Genomic DNA, 18,191 nt, shown 5'->3' on the forward strand with positions numbered 1-18,191 from the left:
CGGTGACGGCGCGGGGTTTGAGTGCATTTGCGCGGTCACTCTGTTCTAAGCCGCCCGGTCTGACGCAAGTCAGCAGTGTTCTCGCTCTGAAATGTTTTTGCGTTTACTGCGGTCGTGTTCAGTGGAAACTGGAAGACATCAAGGGGAGTATAAGTTCGGTTTTATATCGTTGTTATATTGATTGACGAGGATGTTTTTCCTTTCGGGTTTTTTATGTTTATTTTTACTGGTTTGTTGTTTGTTAGTTGTTTGTTTTTATTTTCGGCATGAGGTTTGGTTATTTTTGTGCTTATGTTGTGCTATCGAGGTAAGAAAGGGGTCGATGAGCAATGGGTCGGCAAATGCCTGGTATTATAGGTTCTTTGAAGGTTGGATAAAAGAATGAAACATGGACTGCTAATTTGCTTGGTGGTGTTTTTCAGATTTTGGGAGATTGGGTGTAGGTTCTTGCTATGTGTAACATAGCTGAAACTGTTTTTTTTTCTTCTTCCCTGGAACGGAACGCCGGACTTTACCATCCTACACTCAGTGTGAGTGAAATCAGCTCATGCTTCTCGGTGTAGCAGCTCAGAGTGCACGGCCTGGCCGGCGTGGGGTTTTTGGTGGCCACGTGGTGTTGGCCGGTGGTTGGAGTTGGCAGAATTGCCGTTTTGTGGTGCCTGGTGTTGGTTGAACTGTGGTTCCCATACAGGTGAACGGTTACTGGCGTAAGGTGTGCCAGGTGGGTGTACCCCGTGGAGGTACGCCCAGGTGGGCCAGGTGGGCCTGGCCGGCGTAGGGTTTGGTGGCCACGTGGTGTTGGCCGGTGGTTGTGCAGAGAGTTGGTAGAATTGCCGTTTGGTGGTGCCTGGTTTGGTTGAACTGTGGTTCCCATACAGGTGAACGGTTACTGGCGTAAGGTGTGCCAGGTGGGCGTACCCCGTGGAGAATGAGCTGCTGGTGATGTTGGCTCTGTCCGAGCGTGTCCGAGCGGGGTTTTCATTAGTGGGTTAGGGATTGTTGATAAGGGTACCAACTACCAGGTGAGACTTGAGAGGGTAAATGGAGTTCATGCTAATGATACCCAATGCAATGGTATTGGTCTAAAATGGTATTGTTACCTGGTTAGGTTGGAGTGAAAGGTTAAGTGGGTGATATAGGTACGGAGGTGCAGAGGTGATAGTGGAAACCACTTGTGTGGTAAGTCTCGGGAGTCGGGACTAGGATATTTTAGATTAGATGGGAAATTATGTTAGGTAGTTTGGATGCACTGGCGATAATATAGTAAGTTACAGGATAGTACCCAAAGGAAGTTTTCACCCTCATATTTAAAGACTGCATTAGGTATGCCATTTTCTATAACGATGCAGTTTTATGGTAGCCCGTGATTGTTTTGCTCTCACTCTACATTGAGGTGCGAGTTAACTGTTTTCAGTTTTTTTTTTATGGTAGTGGCGTTTGTGAATCGTTTTTTTTTTTGCCAGAGTAAGGTGCCTTTTTGTCGTGGTCAATAAATAGAGCATTGCCTAGGCATGCATAAGCGACATCAATCATCATGGTAATGTTGGTATGCAATATGCATATCCTGCCGATGTGTCATCGCGCGCATTGTCAGATAAATGGCTCCAGTATGTATAATCCCTCCCGATACCCTCCTTTGATACGAGCTTTCGGCTAAAAATGGTTATGTGACACAATCCGTTTTTTTCTTCCATGGCTTGGTGGGTGGTTGGCATCCGACTCTGAACGGCGACGGATCGGCACACTCGGCGGGGCCGGCCCGCTGGGCCAGAGTCTTCTTTGGCCGCTGGAGGATTTCTTCACAGCTCCCGCGTCAGCTGAGGGAGTTCCGACCCCTCCCAGCTCATCTAGCTCCAGTGGTGCTGCCCGTGCTGCCTAGCAGGTCTTACGGGACATCGTCAGGTATAGGCCAAGGTGGCCGGGGTTTTGAAAGGTACGTTGTTCCATGTATGCCGGGCCCGGTACATATCTGTTAATGGAGGTTCTAGGGGGACCCGATAGGGTAGATAGTGAACGCTTGGGCATGGGCGATATCGGCATTTTTGTGGGGATATTTGGTTCCACCAATAGGAACATGAGGGGCAATGCTGGTGGAAAGTAAGATAGTAATAAAATTCTGATAAAATCGTTACGAGGCCTGAAGGTATTAAAAAAAAAAAATGAAATCTAGTCAACTCTAAGTTCAACGTGTTTTCAACCTTGGTTTGCTGCTGCTGCTGAGGCTTGTTAAATCGTCTATAACTATATTCAAAGCAGTCTGTTTCTTTGATTTTTTTTTTCTACTTGTCGCTATAGGATATGGGATGACCTTTCTCCTGCAATCAGCAAATGAACAATACAGGTCAGGTGCTATCAATAATAGGTAAAAAGGATTTAGTCAGTATACGTTGTTAGGACTGGGGTACCCCTCGGTGTCCCTAAATTGTATTTTGGCTGGGGTGTCTGAGGAAAATTCCTGGGGGCCCGGGAACGATTTTCAAGTTGGGGGGGGGGGGGGGGGGGAGGCGAGCCTAAAATACCTGACTTGATGCATATGAAACAGTGGCGTAGCTAGGGGTCTAAGGGAACACGCACTCCCCCCCCCCCCAATCGGGTTCACAGGGACCCTCGGGTCCGGGGGGCCCTGCGGCACCATTTGATCTGAGGCTTAACGATGGCCATATTTCGACTCGGGAGGGCCCCATTCGGCTCGTTAGAGCACCGCATGGGCCCTAAATTGCCACACTAAGATCTCCTTAAGGCCCCACTCCGGCCTCTGAGTCATGGTCCCACAATTATTTTTCTGAGGGCCCAATAACGGCAACTGTGGGGGCCCTCATCGGCGCTTATGAGGACCCACACCGGTGTCTCTGAGGGTTTCACGCCTCCAACTCTGAGTGCCTACACCAGTGCCTATTAAAGCCCTATATCGGCGGCTCTGAGAGTGAGGACTCGAATCCCTACCAAACACCTGCGCAGTGCGCATCTAGGGACCACCCACTAGTGACTTCTGAGGGCCCCACACCGGTGACAGGGGCCTCTTGCCGGTCACTGAGAACCCCCTGCCGGCTTGTAGAGGGTTCGCGTCAGCAGCTCAGGTCCCACACCAGTCTGTAACTGCTCCACACCAGCGTCTATGAGGGCCCACAGCAACGCCTGTAGGACCCTCACCGGCGCCTCTGAGAGAGTCACACTGGTGCCTCTCAGCGCCCGCACCGGCACCTGCATGACAGTCCCACACCGGTGCCTCTACGGGCCCCTTACCGGCGGCTCTAAGGGCCCTACGCCGGTGATTCTGAGGATGCTACCGATAACCGGAGGCGCCATACAGGCCCAAGGTGTCGCTGAGCTTTAATCCCTACCGGCCTTCCGTGGGCGCCACGTCAGTGCACTCATTGCCCCACACCCCTCCCTCACACCCGGAGCGGGTAAACTGTGTTATACCTATAGCAACGATTTTACCACCGTTGTACGTTATGTATTTCTCAGGGTTGGCTCAAAATGGTCCAGTATATGTATGTAAAAGCTGACCTGCCAAACTACCAATCAATCAGGCCCAAACCAGTGGGATGACAATAGCAGATATCAAATCGATACTGTATCGGCAGAAACCATTCAGATGGCAAGGAAAGGCCGTGTCCTGATAAGATATATAAAGGAAACAAGAAGGAAAGAAGTCCGGAAAAGGGAGGAAAGGTCCTTTCTCTCTGCCTCAATGTTGAGGGGGCGACGCCCCCACGGCTCAAGTTGGGGGGGGGGGGGGGGGGGGGCAAGCACCCCCGCTGCCCCCCCCTGTTCCCGGGTCTATGAAAATTTCTCACCAAAAAGGAATAGTGTGGGGTGGAAAATTGATGGTCAAATAAGGCCTAAAAAGAGTGAAAAAGGATGCGCGGCAAAATTTCATAAAAGGCTGGTATAATGTGGGAAGTAAAATGGCTATCCATCCATGCGAACGCTTTTTCTGGGTAAAAATGGGAGTGGAAAATGGGCTATTAAAAATTGGAGGCGAGTGAACAGTGATTTTCATTTGGGTGACGTTTCCCATGCCTTAATCAACAAATTTTTGGGCACTGGTACCCCTCGCCAGCATCAGGGTTGACGTCACTCACTCAGTACTGACTGAGTGTTGAGCTGTCCAGATGGTCGCAGCTCGGTTGTGGCCGCCTTGGCCGTGTTTTTTTGGCGATCTAGTGCAACCGTCGCAGAGCAAAGGGAGTATGAAATTCAGTTTTTTTTTGTGGGTTCTTTCGCTAAGAAGTATTTTTCAATAATTAATGTGTGTTCTGTATGCAATATTGCTTTTGCAAGGACGTTGATTGTTTTTTATACTTTGATGGCTGATAAAGTTCGTATGCAATTTGTTAATAATGGAGGGGTTGGTGGGATGCCTAACTGGTCCGGGTGTATGGTTAGTAAGAGGTGGAAAGTGGGCTAGTTGCGGAGTTATTTGGAGTGGTTTATGGCTGGGTATGGTTTATTTCCAGTTAAAATATTAATTTGTTCTGGGAGGGGTAGGTTAAAAAAAAAAAACTCATCGGTTACAACTCATCATTTACAAACTAGGGGTCTTATTGTTTTCTTCTCTTAGATCGCTGGACTTAGCCGTTCCACACTCTGTATGGGTGAATTCAGCTCATTTTTTCACGGGATAGCGGCTCCAAGTGCAGAACCTGGCCGGGTTACGTGTTGGGTGGCCACTGATGTGGGCCAGTGCGGTTCACCAATGATGTGGTGATGGTGTTGTGAGCGGTGGTTGAATTTGTAGAGTTGTCCGGCTATGCCTGGCTATGGTTGAACCTTGGTTCCCATGCAGGTAAACGGCTACTGGCATAAGGTTTGCCATGGTGAGCGCACCCCGTGAATGGCGGGCTCAGCTATAGTGGCGTGGTGCTGTCGGAGCGATGAGTTTTAATAGTAGTTTATGGCGCTTCACTGGTCAACGTCAATTGCGCTTAGGTTATTTGGGTAAATGGGGGTTAGGTATAAAAAATGTAGGTATATGAAATAAAAAAAAACTAAAAGAATTGTATAGTAAAAATAAAAACAAACAAACAATATAAAAAACAATTTATTGATGGCGCTTCACTGGTCAACACCAAATGTTGCCCAGGATATTTAAGTAACTGGGGGGTTTACGTATTGCTCCGGTAGGTAGGTACTTGATCACTTTAGATGGAATTTGTTATACCTTTTTGCTTTTGCTTAGAACGCTGGACATTGGCATTCTACACTCCGTTTGAGTGGATTCAGCTCATTCTTCCAAGGGGTAGCAGCTCCAAGCGCGCGACCTGGCCGGCTTAGGTGTTGAGTGGCCACTGAGGTGGGCCGGTGTTAACCGGTGGTGTTGGTGTTGAGGGTTGGGAGTTGAGTTTGTAGAGTTGTCGTTGGTTATGCCTGGCTATGGTTGAAACGTGGTTCCCATACAGGACAACTGATACTGGCGTAGGGGTTGGCGTAGTGAGCGTACCCTTTGGGAGGTGAGCTGTTTTTGTGATGTATGGCCTTTTTCCAAGCGTTATATATTTTTTATTAATTTATTCGGAGGCGCGCTGTCAGGGGTCGCGCGCGGTCGCTGCTCGCGTTGTCGGCGTCACCGGGGGTCATTGAGTGGTTGGAATTTTAATTTTACCATACGATGTTACGAGTAATTTCTAACATTTTTATGATAGCAACCTGGTGTGTGTACTCAGGTTATGTACTCTTGTCACTCAGGACCTGCCTATGATTGGTTGGTGGGTGAGTTACTGTACCTTCTATGGGTGACATTGAGGCAGCTCGGCGTTTGGAGGCAGTAAACACCTCCAAAACGTGTCGAGCTGGGAAGCTACGGCAATTTTTACCCATATTGGCCTGTTTACAGCGTAGGGGCTGTCTGTATGCCGGTCTTTTGGTCCCTGATCAATCCGGAGCTTAGCGGGAAGGCAAGCTTGTTGCCCGTGGCGGGGGGATGCGGATACTATCAGATTTCAACAGCGTGTATTTTGGTATTCAGGTCGGGTAATTGCCCTAAACATTTGGAGAATCTTGGGATGCCCAATTCTACAAGTCCCGGATGAAGCTCGCTAGTCTGCCCGGGGGTATCCCCTTCTACAACGACCCCGAGGCAGCTCGCTAGTTTGCCCGGGGATATCCTCTCCTACAACGGCCTCGGGGCAGCTCGTTAGTCTGCCCGGGGGTGCCCCTTCTACAACGGCCTCGGGGCAGCTCGCTAGTCTGCCCGGGGGTGTCCCCTTCTACAACGACCCCGGGGCAGCTCGCTAGTCTGCCCGGGGGGGGGGGGTGTCCCCTTCTACAACGGCCTCGGGGCAGCTCGCTAGTCTGCCCGGGGGTGTCCCCTTCTACGAACCCGGGACAGCTCGCTAGTCTGCCCGGGGGTGCCCCTTTCACAACGGCCTCGGGGCAGCTCGCTAGTCTGCCCGGGGGTGTCCCCTTCTACAAAGGCATCGGAGCAGCTCGCTAGTCCATGCCCGGGGGTGTCCCCTTCTACAACGACCCCGGGGCAGCTCGCTAGTCTGCCCGGGGGTGTCCCCTTCTACGACCCCGGGACAGCTCGCTAGTCTGCCTGGGGGTGTCCTTCACAACGGCCTCGGGGCAGCTCGCTAGTCTACCCGGGGGTGCCCCCTTCTACAACGGCCTCGGGGCGGCTCGCTAGTCTGCCCGCGGGCGTCCCCTCCTGCAACAGCCTCGGGTGTAGCTCGCTAGTCGCAAGTCTGCCCGTGGTAGTCCCCTTCTTCAACGGCCTCTGGGCAGCTCTCTAGTTTGCCGGGGATGTGTTTTTCTACAACGGCCTCGGGGCGGCTTGCTCGTCTGCTCGTTGGTGGCTGCCGCCAGGACGCCGGTAGCGCAGGCGTCATTCCGGCGGTTTTGAATGTGGATGCCGGCGGGCGTTGAGAGCTCTCCCCTTTTGCTGGTCGGCTATCTATGACCTGATTACCTATAGTTTCGTGGTCACTGTTTTAACCTTTGCAAAGTTTTAGGTAACATTCATGGTCGTTATCATTGCCACGCATATCACAGGGATTAAGGTACACGTAACGGTAACTGTGGCCTCTGTTGTCAGTTGCCTAACAACCATTGGGTTACCATGCTTTTTTGGGGGGACGGCGCCAAAATAATAACAATAATAACAATAATAATGACAATAATAACAATAATAATGACAATAATAATAACAATAATAACAATAATAACAATAATAATTTTTACCGGTGGAGCCTCAGGATCCAATACTCATTGTATTTAAAAACGGTTTTCTGCAAGAAACAAAACACCAACAGGTCCATAAGTATGACAATTAAAAAAGACAGTCAGTAGCGATATAAGACGTAACCAAATATAAGTACGATAGAAGTAGTAACCAAATAAAACGAAACACATAGCACACAAACACATAAACGCAAAGAAAACTCACGGATTGTTTCAGGTCTGCAGCCACCGGCAAGAACTTGACACCGCCGATTTAACGTTCGTTCGTTGGCGTTCGTATAAGTTCGTTCGTTCGTATAAGTTCGTTCGTTCGTACAGGTTCGTTCGTTCGTACAGGTTCGTTCGTTCGTTCAGGTTCGTTCGTTCCGCTTCGCGCCGCTCACCCGCTCACTGTCCTTTGGTGATTTTGTAAACGGACGCAAAAGCATAAAACATAAAAATGACAAAAAAGCGATACCAAAACCTATAGAAAAATAACATAATCTCTGGCCAACGAAACAACAATTGAATCAGCAAATTAAATCTGACTTCACGAGACAAACGCTAAAAATATATATATAAGACATGTGCCGTTAACATAAGATACCTGCCAACAGAAGAAAAACTCGACAGATTAAGATCCATTTTGCAGCCAACATAAAAAGATACTCGGCTTTAACACCCGGCCCATTTGATACTATGGGATCAAATTTATTCAGATTGAGAGATTTTTAACTTTCCGTGATTTTAACTAGCTTTTGAACAGGCCGCCAAATCGTGGTACCTTTACACCGGATTTTGACGGATCGTACCCTCGAGTCAGTGCTTGTTCTGACCTCTTCTATCAAGCCAAGAGGCCACACACCCCGCGGGACTGAACTGTCAACAATAAGCACCACATCGCCTACCTGCAAATTTGTCTGGAGCCTTGACCACTTGGCCCTTGGCTGAAGTAATGGGAGATATTCCGCACGCCAACGTCGCCAAAACTGCTCTGCAAGGAACGATGCTCGTTTCCAGTTCTTTTTGCTAAACGCATCTATATCTGTCACCATTGAGGCTGGTAGCAAAACAGAACGTAAATGCAGCAAGTGATTGGGCGTTAGCGGCAGGTCGTCTCGAGGGTCACTTGTCACTGGTACCAAGGGTCGATTATTCATAATGCTTTCCACTTCACAAAGGAATGTGGTTAGTGTTTCGTCAGTAAATGTTTGCTCCCTGAGTAAACCGCTCAGTATCTTACGAACACTCCTAATCAATCGCTCCCATGCGCCTCCGAAGTGAGAGGCACCAGGGGGGTTCCAACGCCATTCAATACCTCGATTTATCAAGTCTCTCCGAATTTGGGCCTCATGCTGAACAAGAAACTCGAGCTCTTTTTTCAGCTCACGATCCGCTCCCACAAAATTTGTCCCGTTGTCAGAACGCATGATTCTTATTTGTGAGCCCCGCCTGGCCGCGAAGCGCTTGAGGGCGCATATAAAAGAGTCAGACGACAAAATTTCGACTACTTCCAGGTGGACGGCGCGAATGGCCAAGCATGTAAAAATGACACCGTAACGTTTGACCTGCCCACGCCCTCTCTTGGTATAGAATGGTCCAAAATAATCTACCCCGGTACTCACCCATGGCTGCTCACTTTGCTGTATTCGATCTGCAGGCAAATCAGCCATTTTTTGCGTCTCCGTAGTACGAAAAAGCCTGCGGCAGCGGAGGCATTGGTGGAGACATCTCCTAACCGCCGTATTGGCTTTGATTAGCCAAAAGCTCTTACGCAATTCCGCCAGGACACATTGACGACCTGCATGGCCAATCCTCTCGTGAATATCCCGTATGATTAATTCCGGAATTCGCCCTTTATTTGGAATGATCAAAGGATGTTTACTTTCATAGGCCACGCCCATCGCGTGCCCTAAACGACCTCCTACTCTCAGAAGACCATCCTCCAACGTGGGGTCCAAAGACACAAGGCTGCTGGACCGCCGCACTTCCCGTCCTGCTTTCAGATTCTCTACCTCCTCCGCATAGTACTGACCCTGAAGTTCCCTGATGATAATATTCTCGGCTGACTTTAGCTCTGTTACAGTCAGCTCTGATGCTCGTGCTGATTTCTGTTTACCAGCCAATGTGTCTATAACGCGTCGTACCCACGCAACTGCTCTCTTCAAACGCTGCCACGAGGAATAATGATCAATCAATTTTTGAATGCTCGAATTCTTTTGAATCTTTGTTTCATTTTCTGTTCGGCTGTTTAATGCAACAGTGGTCACTCTTAGTTCAGGGTCCTCTGCATTATCTTCTAAGACAGGGAATCGGGGCCATTTCTCCCGTGATTCAAGTAGAAACGATGGACCTTGACGCCACATACACTCTTTGAGAAGGGTAGTTCCATCGCACCCGCGTGACAAAATGTCGGCTGGGTTTAACTCCGAAGGAACCCATCGCCATTGGTCTATTGAAGAGCCGTCTCGTATAACTGCCAAACGATTTGCCACGAACACATGAAATCGCGCTGCCTCATTCTGTATATATTTCAACACTGTAGTGCTATCAGTCCAGAAGAAGATGTCTGGCTTAAAATCGAATGGAAACGCTCTTTGTATTTCTAAATTGACTTTGACAGCTAGTGTTGCAGCAGAAAGCTCCAGCCTTGGGATACTGAGAGGCTTAATTGGTGCTAAATGGGATTTGCTGACCAAAAGATTGCAAGACAGTTGACCGTCTCCATTGACGGCTCGCACGTACGAGGCCACCCCGTACCCCCTTTCGCTGGCATCCGAAAAGTGATGCAGCTCGAGGAGGACGGCAGAGGAAAGGCCACCGAAACATATGCACCTGGGAAGACTATACTGGGATAGACATTCTAGATCTGCTAACCATTGCTTCCACTGTCTGTGGTAGTGGGATGGCACCTCATCGTCCCAACCTAAACGAAGGCGAGTCAGCTCTTGTAAGAGCATTCGGGCCCGCATTACATACGGACCAACATGCCCCAGTGGATCATAAAGACCTGCTGTGGCGGACAGAAGCCCTCGTCTTGTGACAGGCTTGCCCCGAAATTTTTGCAAGTCAACTTGATATTCTAAGCGATCAGAACGAACGTTCCAGCCAACGCCTAAGGCTCGCTCAGAAGGCAAAGTATCTGATTTCAAATCTAGTGTTTGGATACCGGGCGAGTAGTCAACTTCTGGAATGGATTTCAAAACTGTAACGCTATTGCTAACAAACTTGGTGAGATTAAATCCACCTCTCAGACACAATTGCTTAAGATCAGATGCCAGCTTCACAGCAACATCTTCTTTTCCAGTCGATGCAAGACAATCATCCACATAAAAGTTATTAAGAACTGTCCTAGACACCAATGGGTCGTACAACCGTTCATTGTCTAGAGCGGTGCGACGAAGCGCAAAATTTGCACAGCTAGGAGAGGAAACAGCGCCAAAAAGATGAACTGTCATCCTATATTCCTTAGGATTCGAGGCGATGTTTCCATTGGGCCACCATAGGAAACGCAAAAAATCACGTTGTTTCTCGGGAATCCTCACCTGTAAGAACATACCCTCGACGTCCGCCATGAAGGCAACGGGTTCTTGTCGGAAACGAAGTAGAACATCTGTCAGGGTGTTGGTAAGGTCAGGTCCTTGTAAAAGCTCCTCATTTAGACTTTTTCCTTGAAAGGAGCTAGCGCAGTCAAAAACAACGCGTAATTTGCCTTTCTTAACAGGGTGTTCGACTCCGTGATGGGGCACAAACCATATCCTACCTTCTGCATTGCTCGAGAGATCGGGAGCTCTTTCAGCGTAGCCGTTGTCTAACAGTTTATCAATTTGCTTGGCATATTCTCTCAAGAAATGGGGCTGATTCTCGAATCTGCGCTTCAGTTGCACAAGGCGCCTATAAGCCACAGACTTATTGTTTGGAAGTTTAAGACTTGGATCACGAAACGGCAGGGCTATTTCGTACCGACCATCTATCAGCTGGCACGATGCCTTTACCATTTCGTGCCACCTAATGTCTTCTGCGGACAGACCCAACCGATATTCAGCCCTATTACCATAAACGTCGTCAAGAGCCACTTGCAATTGGTTAACTTTCAGACGAACTGGAGAATCCTTATCAACCCCACCTAGGACCCATCCGAACCTGGTTCTCACGGCGAATGGCCCGCCGTTCTGACTGGGAACCACCTCAAACGGCTCCATCACCGCCGCCACATTATTCCCAAGTAGAAGGCCTACGTCGTGCTTAAAGTTTTCTTCTAAGTATACCCCGTTTTGTCTCAAGTACGGCCATTTGTTTAAATCTCTAACGTTCGGGGCATCCTCGATGGACACTGGGATCTTATTTAGAACAAATAACGGAGGAAGTTCTAATTTATTGTTGTGTTGTAAATCCTCCATGGTAACCTTCGAAACAACGCATGTTTCAAATTTGTGATCTGTGTTGATAGTAGAAAGAGTAATTGAAGTACTTTCGGCTGGTTCAACCCCTAAACTAGCGAGTAAATTTCTTGAAATGAACGAATGTGTGCTGCCGGAGTCCAAAAAGGCAGACGTGAACTTCGTCACCCCGAATAACGTAACACACACTGGTACGACTTGCAATTTTGCTCCTCCACTTGATGCAAGATGGCCCAAAGTGACTGTTGAGAGTGGAGTTTGTTTTCGGTCAAAATGAAGGATAGTTGGGTGCCGACTCCCACATTCTGTACAAATCTTTTTATTTTCACAATATTTGCTTAAATGATTCGGTAACAAACAACCAAAGCAAAGCTTATTTGACCGTATAAACGTCATTTTGACATCTCTGCTCTGCATTCTCAACTCGGGACACTCGGCGACTTCATGATCCTGCTGACAATAAAGACACGAGGAGTGATGAGAGCTGACGTTACCGGCTAAAAGTGTCCCTCTCGCGTGATATTTGCTTTCATGTTTTCTATCTTGGTAATTTTTCGTTACATTTGTTAAATGTCTCCCATATGACGGGTTGGATGCAATGCGCGCCTCCCTTTCAATGAAGTAAACAAAGTCTCTAAAGTCTGATTTTCGCTGCTCTGTTTGTTCAATATCATCGACTTTGATCCGCCATTTATCCTTAAAAAACGAAGGCAGTTTGTCTAAGAGCAAACGGACGGTTTTGATGTCGACTGAATCCGTTCCGCATGGGAGGCTTAACAAGGCATTCATGGTTCCCCTCAACTGAATAGCAAACGTTTCTAATCCCTGGACGTCATCGAGCCTCACCGCGGGGCATTGTATCAGGGTATCGACCAGACCCGACGCCACCTGAAACGGACACCCGTAACGTTTATCCAGCAAACTTACCGCTTCCACGAACCCTCTCGTTGGTGGCAGGTGTAAGCATGTGGAGACAATCTCCCTTGGTCGTCCGGAAGTGTATTGGTATAAATAATGCAATTTTTCATCTTCATCATCTACCTTTGTAGCAATATTTGACTTAAAAGCCCGCATGAAACATTTATATTTACTTAAATCTCCATCAAACGTTGAAATCTCCAAAGGAGGAAGATGGAGTCGTCTAGCCAGGTCATAAGAAGGATTTATGTCGCTACGCACGTTCGATTGGGTTGACTGTGAGGCATGAACGTCCTCTAAGTGGTCCCTAGTTGCTGAGGGCGAATGAGCTGAGGGAGAATGAGAAACATATTGCATGTTTGGCGCGTTATCCCGAAACGCGGCGTCATCACGTTCAGTTTCCTGAAAACCCATTGCAATTCCTTCCTCCTCCCTTTCTAACGCTGCTTCCCTCGCACTGACTTCCCCAATTTGCATTTTCAACTCCAACATCTCCTGCCTAGCCTTAAGTTCCTGCGCTTGGCGATCTAGCAAATGTTTCTGCTCTAAATATGATGCCCTAGCCTGTAGTCCTGCACGGCGTACTCTTTCGGAGACTATCGAAGACGAGGCCGAAGCTTGTGAACTTACTTCCCAATGAATACGTGCTGCCTCGAGGCCAGAAATATCGGGAGGTTTTAATGGTGATCTTGTGCTAAGCCTTGGCACGTCATCAGCGTCCGGTTGTAAAGGCACGACTGGGCTATTTGAGCGGCATGCAGAATTATCTTCCTTTAGGCAAGTTTGAAGTCTCTCAATCAAAACAGATTTTGTCCCTTGTGTATCCTGTCCCATCTTATCAAGCAGTATTCGCAACTGCCCCCGAGTTATATTGTTGAAATTTCCCGACATGTTTAAAAGTTGGGTGTATAGCACCGGGTAGCAGTGTATGCTGACTTGCAAAATGGATGCTAAGCCAAATATGGTGAAATAGTAAACGATAGATGGCTAGCCGATAAGTGCTAATAATATGTTAAAAATAACAAGACAAAGAGAATAAAGGAATTAAGAATAAAGCAATTATGAAAAAACAAAACGTAAAAACAAAAAAAAACAATAACAAAAGGTTGGGCTAAAGGGATAAAAGGACAGTGAGAACGTGATTACATGTCACGCAAATTACCTACTAAAAGTTCAGTTAAACGAAATTACAAGACCTCAACATCAAGCAATACGTGATCTTGTTCGATCTTGTGTACATACATATAAGTTCGTTTACTACCGATCAGTTAGTACTTAGTAGCACTACTCGCCCTATGTCGCAATGCGCAATTCGTAATCGTATTCGTTAACAACAGAAAATCAAACCAGCTCAACAACAGACAGAGGCCTAAGCTGACCCAACAACAGAAGCCCGAACCCCTACCCAGCAGGTTCCAGAAGACAGCCGTGAGGTTGCTGAAGAACGCCGAAGAATATAATATGAAGTCACTGTACCTTAGATTTTGGGATGATAGATTTGAAGGTCTTGCAGAACTTACTGTGCCTCTCACACAGATCAGAATCGAATTAATCCACCTTGTTGATTCTTCTTGCAGTTTTCGTACTGACGAACATTGGATTCAACTTGATTTCTTAATTTCCGGAGTAAGACGATACCAAACCAATCCAAAACTTTTACCGGTGGAGCCTCAGGATCCAATACTCATTGTATTTAAAAACGGTTTTCTGCAAGAAACAAAACACCAACAGGTCCATAAGTATGACAATTAAAAAAGACAGTCAGTAGCGATATAAGACGTAACCAAATATAAGTACGATAGAAGTAGTAACCAAATAAAACGAAACACATAGCACACAAACACATAAACGCAAAGAAAACTCACGGATTGTTTCAGGTCTGCAGCCACCGGCAAGAACTTGACACCGCCGATTTAACGTTCGTTCGTTGGCGTTCGTATAAGTTCGTTCGTTCGTATAAGTTCGTTCGTTCGTACAGGTTCGTTCGTTCGTACAGGTTCGTTCGTTCGTTCAGGTTCGTTCGTTCCGCTTCGCGCCGCTCACCCGCTCACTGTCCTTTGGTGATTTTGTAAACGGACGCAAAAGCATAAAACATAAAAATGACAAAAAAGCGATACCAAAACCTATAGAAAAATAACATAATCTCTGGCCAACGAAACAACAATTGAATCAGCAAATTAAATCTGACTTCACGAGACAAACGCTAAAAAAATATATATAAGACATGTGCCGTTAACATAAGATACCTGCCAACAGAAGAAAAACTCGACAGATTAAGATCCATTTTGCAGCCAACATAAAAAGATACTCGGCTTTAACAATAATTAACATTAGCAATAATAAAAGAAAGAAGCAGCTCGCTAGTCTGCCCGGGGAAGCCGTTTCTCACGGCCCCTGGTGCTGCTCGGGATGCTCCCTTCTTCCACCTTCTACAACGGCCGCGGGGCGGCTCGCTAGTCTACCCGTAGGTGGCTGCCGCTAGGACGCCCGGTAGCGCGGGTGTCCTTACGGCGGCTTAGAGCGCTGATTCCTGGAGGGGGCCGAGAGCCCTCCCCTTTTTTGCTGGGCGGCTGTCAACGACCTTCGTTGATACTGTTCTATAACCCCTTCCAAGGTTCTGGGAAAATTCATGGTCGCGCTGATAGGCATGTGCATTGTGCATAGGTTCAAGGTCAAGGAAAATACAGCTTCTGTTGTCAGAGGCCTCAGAACTCATGGATGGTTGTTTTTTTCGGCGGGTATATCGAGGGCCTTTAGTTGGTGGAGGCTATCATCGCAGTAGTGGCTAATGCTACTGGTTGTTAGTCCTGCTGCAAGGGCTTCGGTATAAATGCCGTAATATTGTTCTTCATTGGTGACCGCTGTATCGCTCACATTCATGTTGGCAGGTTTTAGGGGATCGTGGCGTTTCTGGTAAGCTTCGGGCCAGGTTGAGGAAATAATTACCTACCTTCAACCAAGCACGTATTTGAGGGGTTCCGCCACTGGTCTCGACACTGGCGGCGACTATAGGTCTTTTTGTGTTAATTTGTATCCCCCATTCGGTCTGCTGGTCTCGGGAAGGGGGTGTTTTATTTTGGCGCATTGGTGTCTGGGTGGATGTATTGAATGGGTGGGGACACCATTGCGCCGCGCGGGGGGAGGGGTGGCGGCCCGTTGGCAGGGCAGTCTTGGTTGAGACATGTATACTTGCTAGTATGTTTGTGTCGTGTTCATTTGGGCTGAATATACCAATAGCCCCTTTTTGTACAGCTACAGTGTTTTCCTGGAGGGACTTGGTTGTGAGGTTTGCGCTGAGATTGGTAACGAATAGCATAGCTAATTGTTTCTATGTTTGCTGGCAGCTCGAAGGGGAAGCGGAAAATACGCCCGGTTATATATGACAAGATATAACCGGTTTTTCCGCGACACTACGAGCGTCTTCTCTGGGGCGGCCCCGGAGCCGGGCCGGCCTCGGCGAGCAGCGTTCGGCGGCAGGCGGGCGGCCGCCTGCGCCCCCGGGCGGCAAGGCCGCTAAGGCGGCGGCCTCCTCTGATTGGTGGAGCGACTCGTGTCACGTGACGGTGACGGCGCGGGGTTTGAGTGCATTTGCGCGGTCACTCTGTTCTAAGCCGCCCGGTCTGACGCAAGTCAGCAGTGTTCTCGCTCTGAAATGTTTTTGCGTTTCCCACCCACCCACCACCATTTTTGGGGCTTTTTTTTCACACGCACCACACTCTTAAATAAAGATGGGTTTTTCCACAAAATGTGGTTTTTTCCCCAACTAGGTCCCCCGGTTTTTTTTTCTAGTTAGGACTTTTTCCGGGGGAGGACACACACGACAGGGTTTCTAGTTTGGGTGGGGACACCATTGCGCCGCGCGGGGGGAGGGGTGGCGGCCCGTTGGCAGGGCAGTCTTGGTTGAGACATGTATACTTGCTAGTATGTTTGTGTCGTGTTCATTTGGGCTGAATATACCAATAGCCCCTTTTTGTACAGCTACAGTGTTTTCCTGGAGGGACTTGGTTGTGAGGTTTGCGCTGAGATTGGTAACGAATAGCATAGCTAATTGTTTCTATGTTTGCTGGCAGCTCGAAGGGGAAGCGGAAAATAATATTACCTCTGGTTTGCCCGTCTCTGTGTCGACAAAGGGCGCTTTGTGCTGGGTTGAAAGCGCCAGCACAACCTTCTTCTCCTTGGGGCTGTGTGACACAAGCGTGACGCCGTTGCGAAAGGCAAATACGCTCGAGTTGGGCGCTCGATTTTTTGCCTCTGTCAGCTCCTTGGGGAGTAGCTTCCGGCTCTTGTTCAGGGTCCCGACGACTGTCAGTCGATCCTCGGCCAGGTCTTCAGCGAGTGGTACAGAAGTGTAAAACCTGTCCATCGTGATGTTCCGACCGGTTCCAGCCACCTCCTGCACCAGATGTTTGACGATTTCTGGAACATTTTCGAGCGTCACGTTTGGGGGAGACCGCTCAGGCTCCGCTGGTCTTCCGGCATACGGCCACATCTTCCACATGTATCTCACGTTTGCGTCAGCCACAGTTCTCAGGAGGATTCCATATCTGCCTGGTTTGCTAGGCAGGTACATTTTGAATGGGCACCTGCCCCGGAACCGCAGGAGACTCTCGTCAAGAGTCAGACACTCTGTTGGAATGAAGTAGCGCCTCAGGTTCTCATCCAACATGTTGAAGAGGTCTCTGATGGGACTAAACTTGTCTCCCTTCCGTCGCTCTTCTCTAGACTCTCGGTCGTCGAATGTCAGATGGCGCAGGATGGTTGCAAAGCGCTTGCCTCCCATCGTTGCTCGAAAAATGGCCGGCCCCACTGATGGATCGAACAGCTGGGACACTTTCAAGTCACTGTAGAATGCGCGCAGCACGTTCAGGCCGATGAAGGCGCACATCTCAGAATGGGTGATTGGCCGGTACTGATGTTTCATGCTTTCGTGGGACTGGCTGGTACTTGCAGCTTTGAAGCTGTCTTCAGCTGACTGGAGCTTCTTGTTTGTGGCCTCAGTGATTTTTTCAATCATGTCATCGGTGATGAAAAGTTTGAACGCCTCGGCTTCAGTTGTCACGTTTTTAGCAGCTCCTTTCACACCGGACCGTTGAGTGAGGACGTTTTCTGGCGTCCGTCGCCGGCTCGTGGATTGGTGATCAGTAGTCCATTCTGCTACAACCGACCGCTTGCCGTTGTATACGGTGTACGTCCCTGCCGTCGTGGCTGAATGCAATTGAAAGTTTGCTCCTTGCAACTTTTTCTGTGACCGAGTTAGCTCAGCAGGTCTCACTCTTGCTGGCGGCTCCGGATCAGCTTCTTCTTCGTCGACTGGTGTCTCGTCGTCGACGAGCTGATACAGCTGGTCTTCGTCGCTGTCGCTATTCGTATCGTTGTCAGCACTTAGATCACTTTCACTGTCAGAGTCAGATATTCCCTGCAAAAGCTGCAGCGCCTGAGAGGCCGACAGTAGAACCGGTCGTCGAGGCATGTCGGCACTATGTAAATGGCTCATCAATCACAGTTTCCTGGCCTCCCCTGATTGTGGCGACACGTCTCACTGACTCCGCCCCCTTGACGCTTCCGTACAAGTAGATTCTTATCAGTAGATCATTAGCCGGAAATCCCTTTCCTTCCAACCACAGCTGTGTTTTAGACCCAGGCTCCCTCCGCGGGGGGCGGCTCGTTTGATCTCTTTCCCGTGTGGTCAAACAGGTGGCACGTGCTGTC

At 48.6% G+C, this 18,191-nt stretch overlaps 1 protein-coding gene and 2 long non-coding RNA genes across 3 annotated transcripts; 1 reads left to right on the forward strand and 2 right to left on the reverse strand.

The window, feature by feature from the left end:
* The first annotated feature begins 150 nt into the window (after nucleotides 1–150).
* Nucleotides 151–2,383, forward strand: LOC122393816. The gene is made up of 2 exons (XR_006258757.1): nucleotides 151–595; nucleotides 779–2,383. It is a non-coding gene; the product is annotated as an uncharacterized LOC122393816 (long non-coding RNA).
* Nucleotides 2,384–7,178: 4,795 nt separating this feature from the next.
* On the reverse strand, nucleotides 7,179–13,952 carry LOC122393817. The gene is made up of 2 exons (XM_043390218.1): nucleotides 7,391–13,952; nucleotides 7,179–7,232 (listed from the first exon to the last, which is right to left on the reverse strand). The coding sequence occupies exon 1, from the start codon at nucleotides 13,371–13,373 to the stop codon at nucleotides 7,896–7,898; it is 5,478 nt and encodes a 1,825-aa protein (XP_043246153.1). The 5' UTR covers nucleotides 13,374–13,952; the 3' UTR covers nucleotides 7,179–7,232; nucleotides 7,391–7,895.
* On the reverse strand, nucleotides 7,179–14,696 carry LOC122393818. The gene is made up of 3 exons (XR_006258758.1): nucleotides 14,348–14,696; nucleotides 13,959–14,189; nucleotides 7,179–7,580 (listed from the first exon to the last, which is right to left on the reverse strand). It is a non-coding gene; the product is annotated as an uncharacterized LOC122393818 (long non-coding RNA).
* Nucleotides 14,697–18,191: the final 3,495 nt, after the last annotated feature.

The sequence above is a fragment of the Amphibalanus amphitrite genome, unplaced genomic scaffold, assembly GCF_019059575.1.
Source record: "Amphibalanus amphitrite isolate SeventyFive unplaced genomic scaffold, NRLGWU_Aamphi_draft 000555F_arrow, whole genome shotgun sequence".
NCBI lineage: Eukaryota > Metazoa > Arthropoda > Thecostraca > Balanomorpha > Balanidae > Amphibalanus > Amphibalanus amphitrite.

Excerpts from the sequence above, each read along its gene's own strand:
- LOC122393817 (XM_043390218.1), bottom strand. The coding sequence starts at position 13,373 with ATGTCGGGAAATTTCAACAATATAACTCGGGGGCAGTTGCGAATACTG.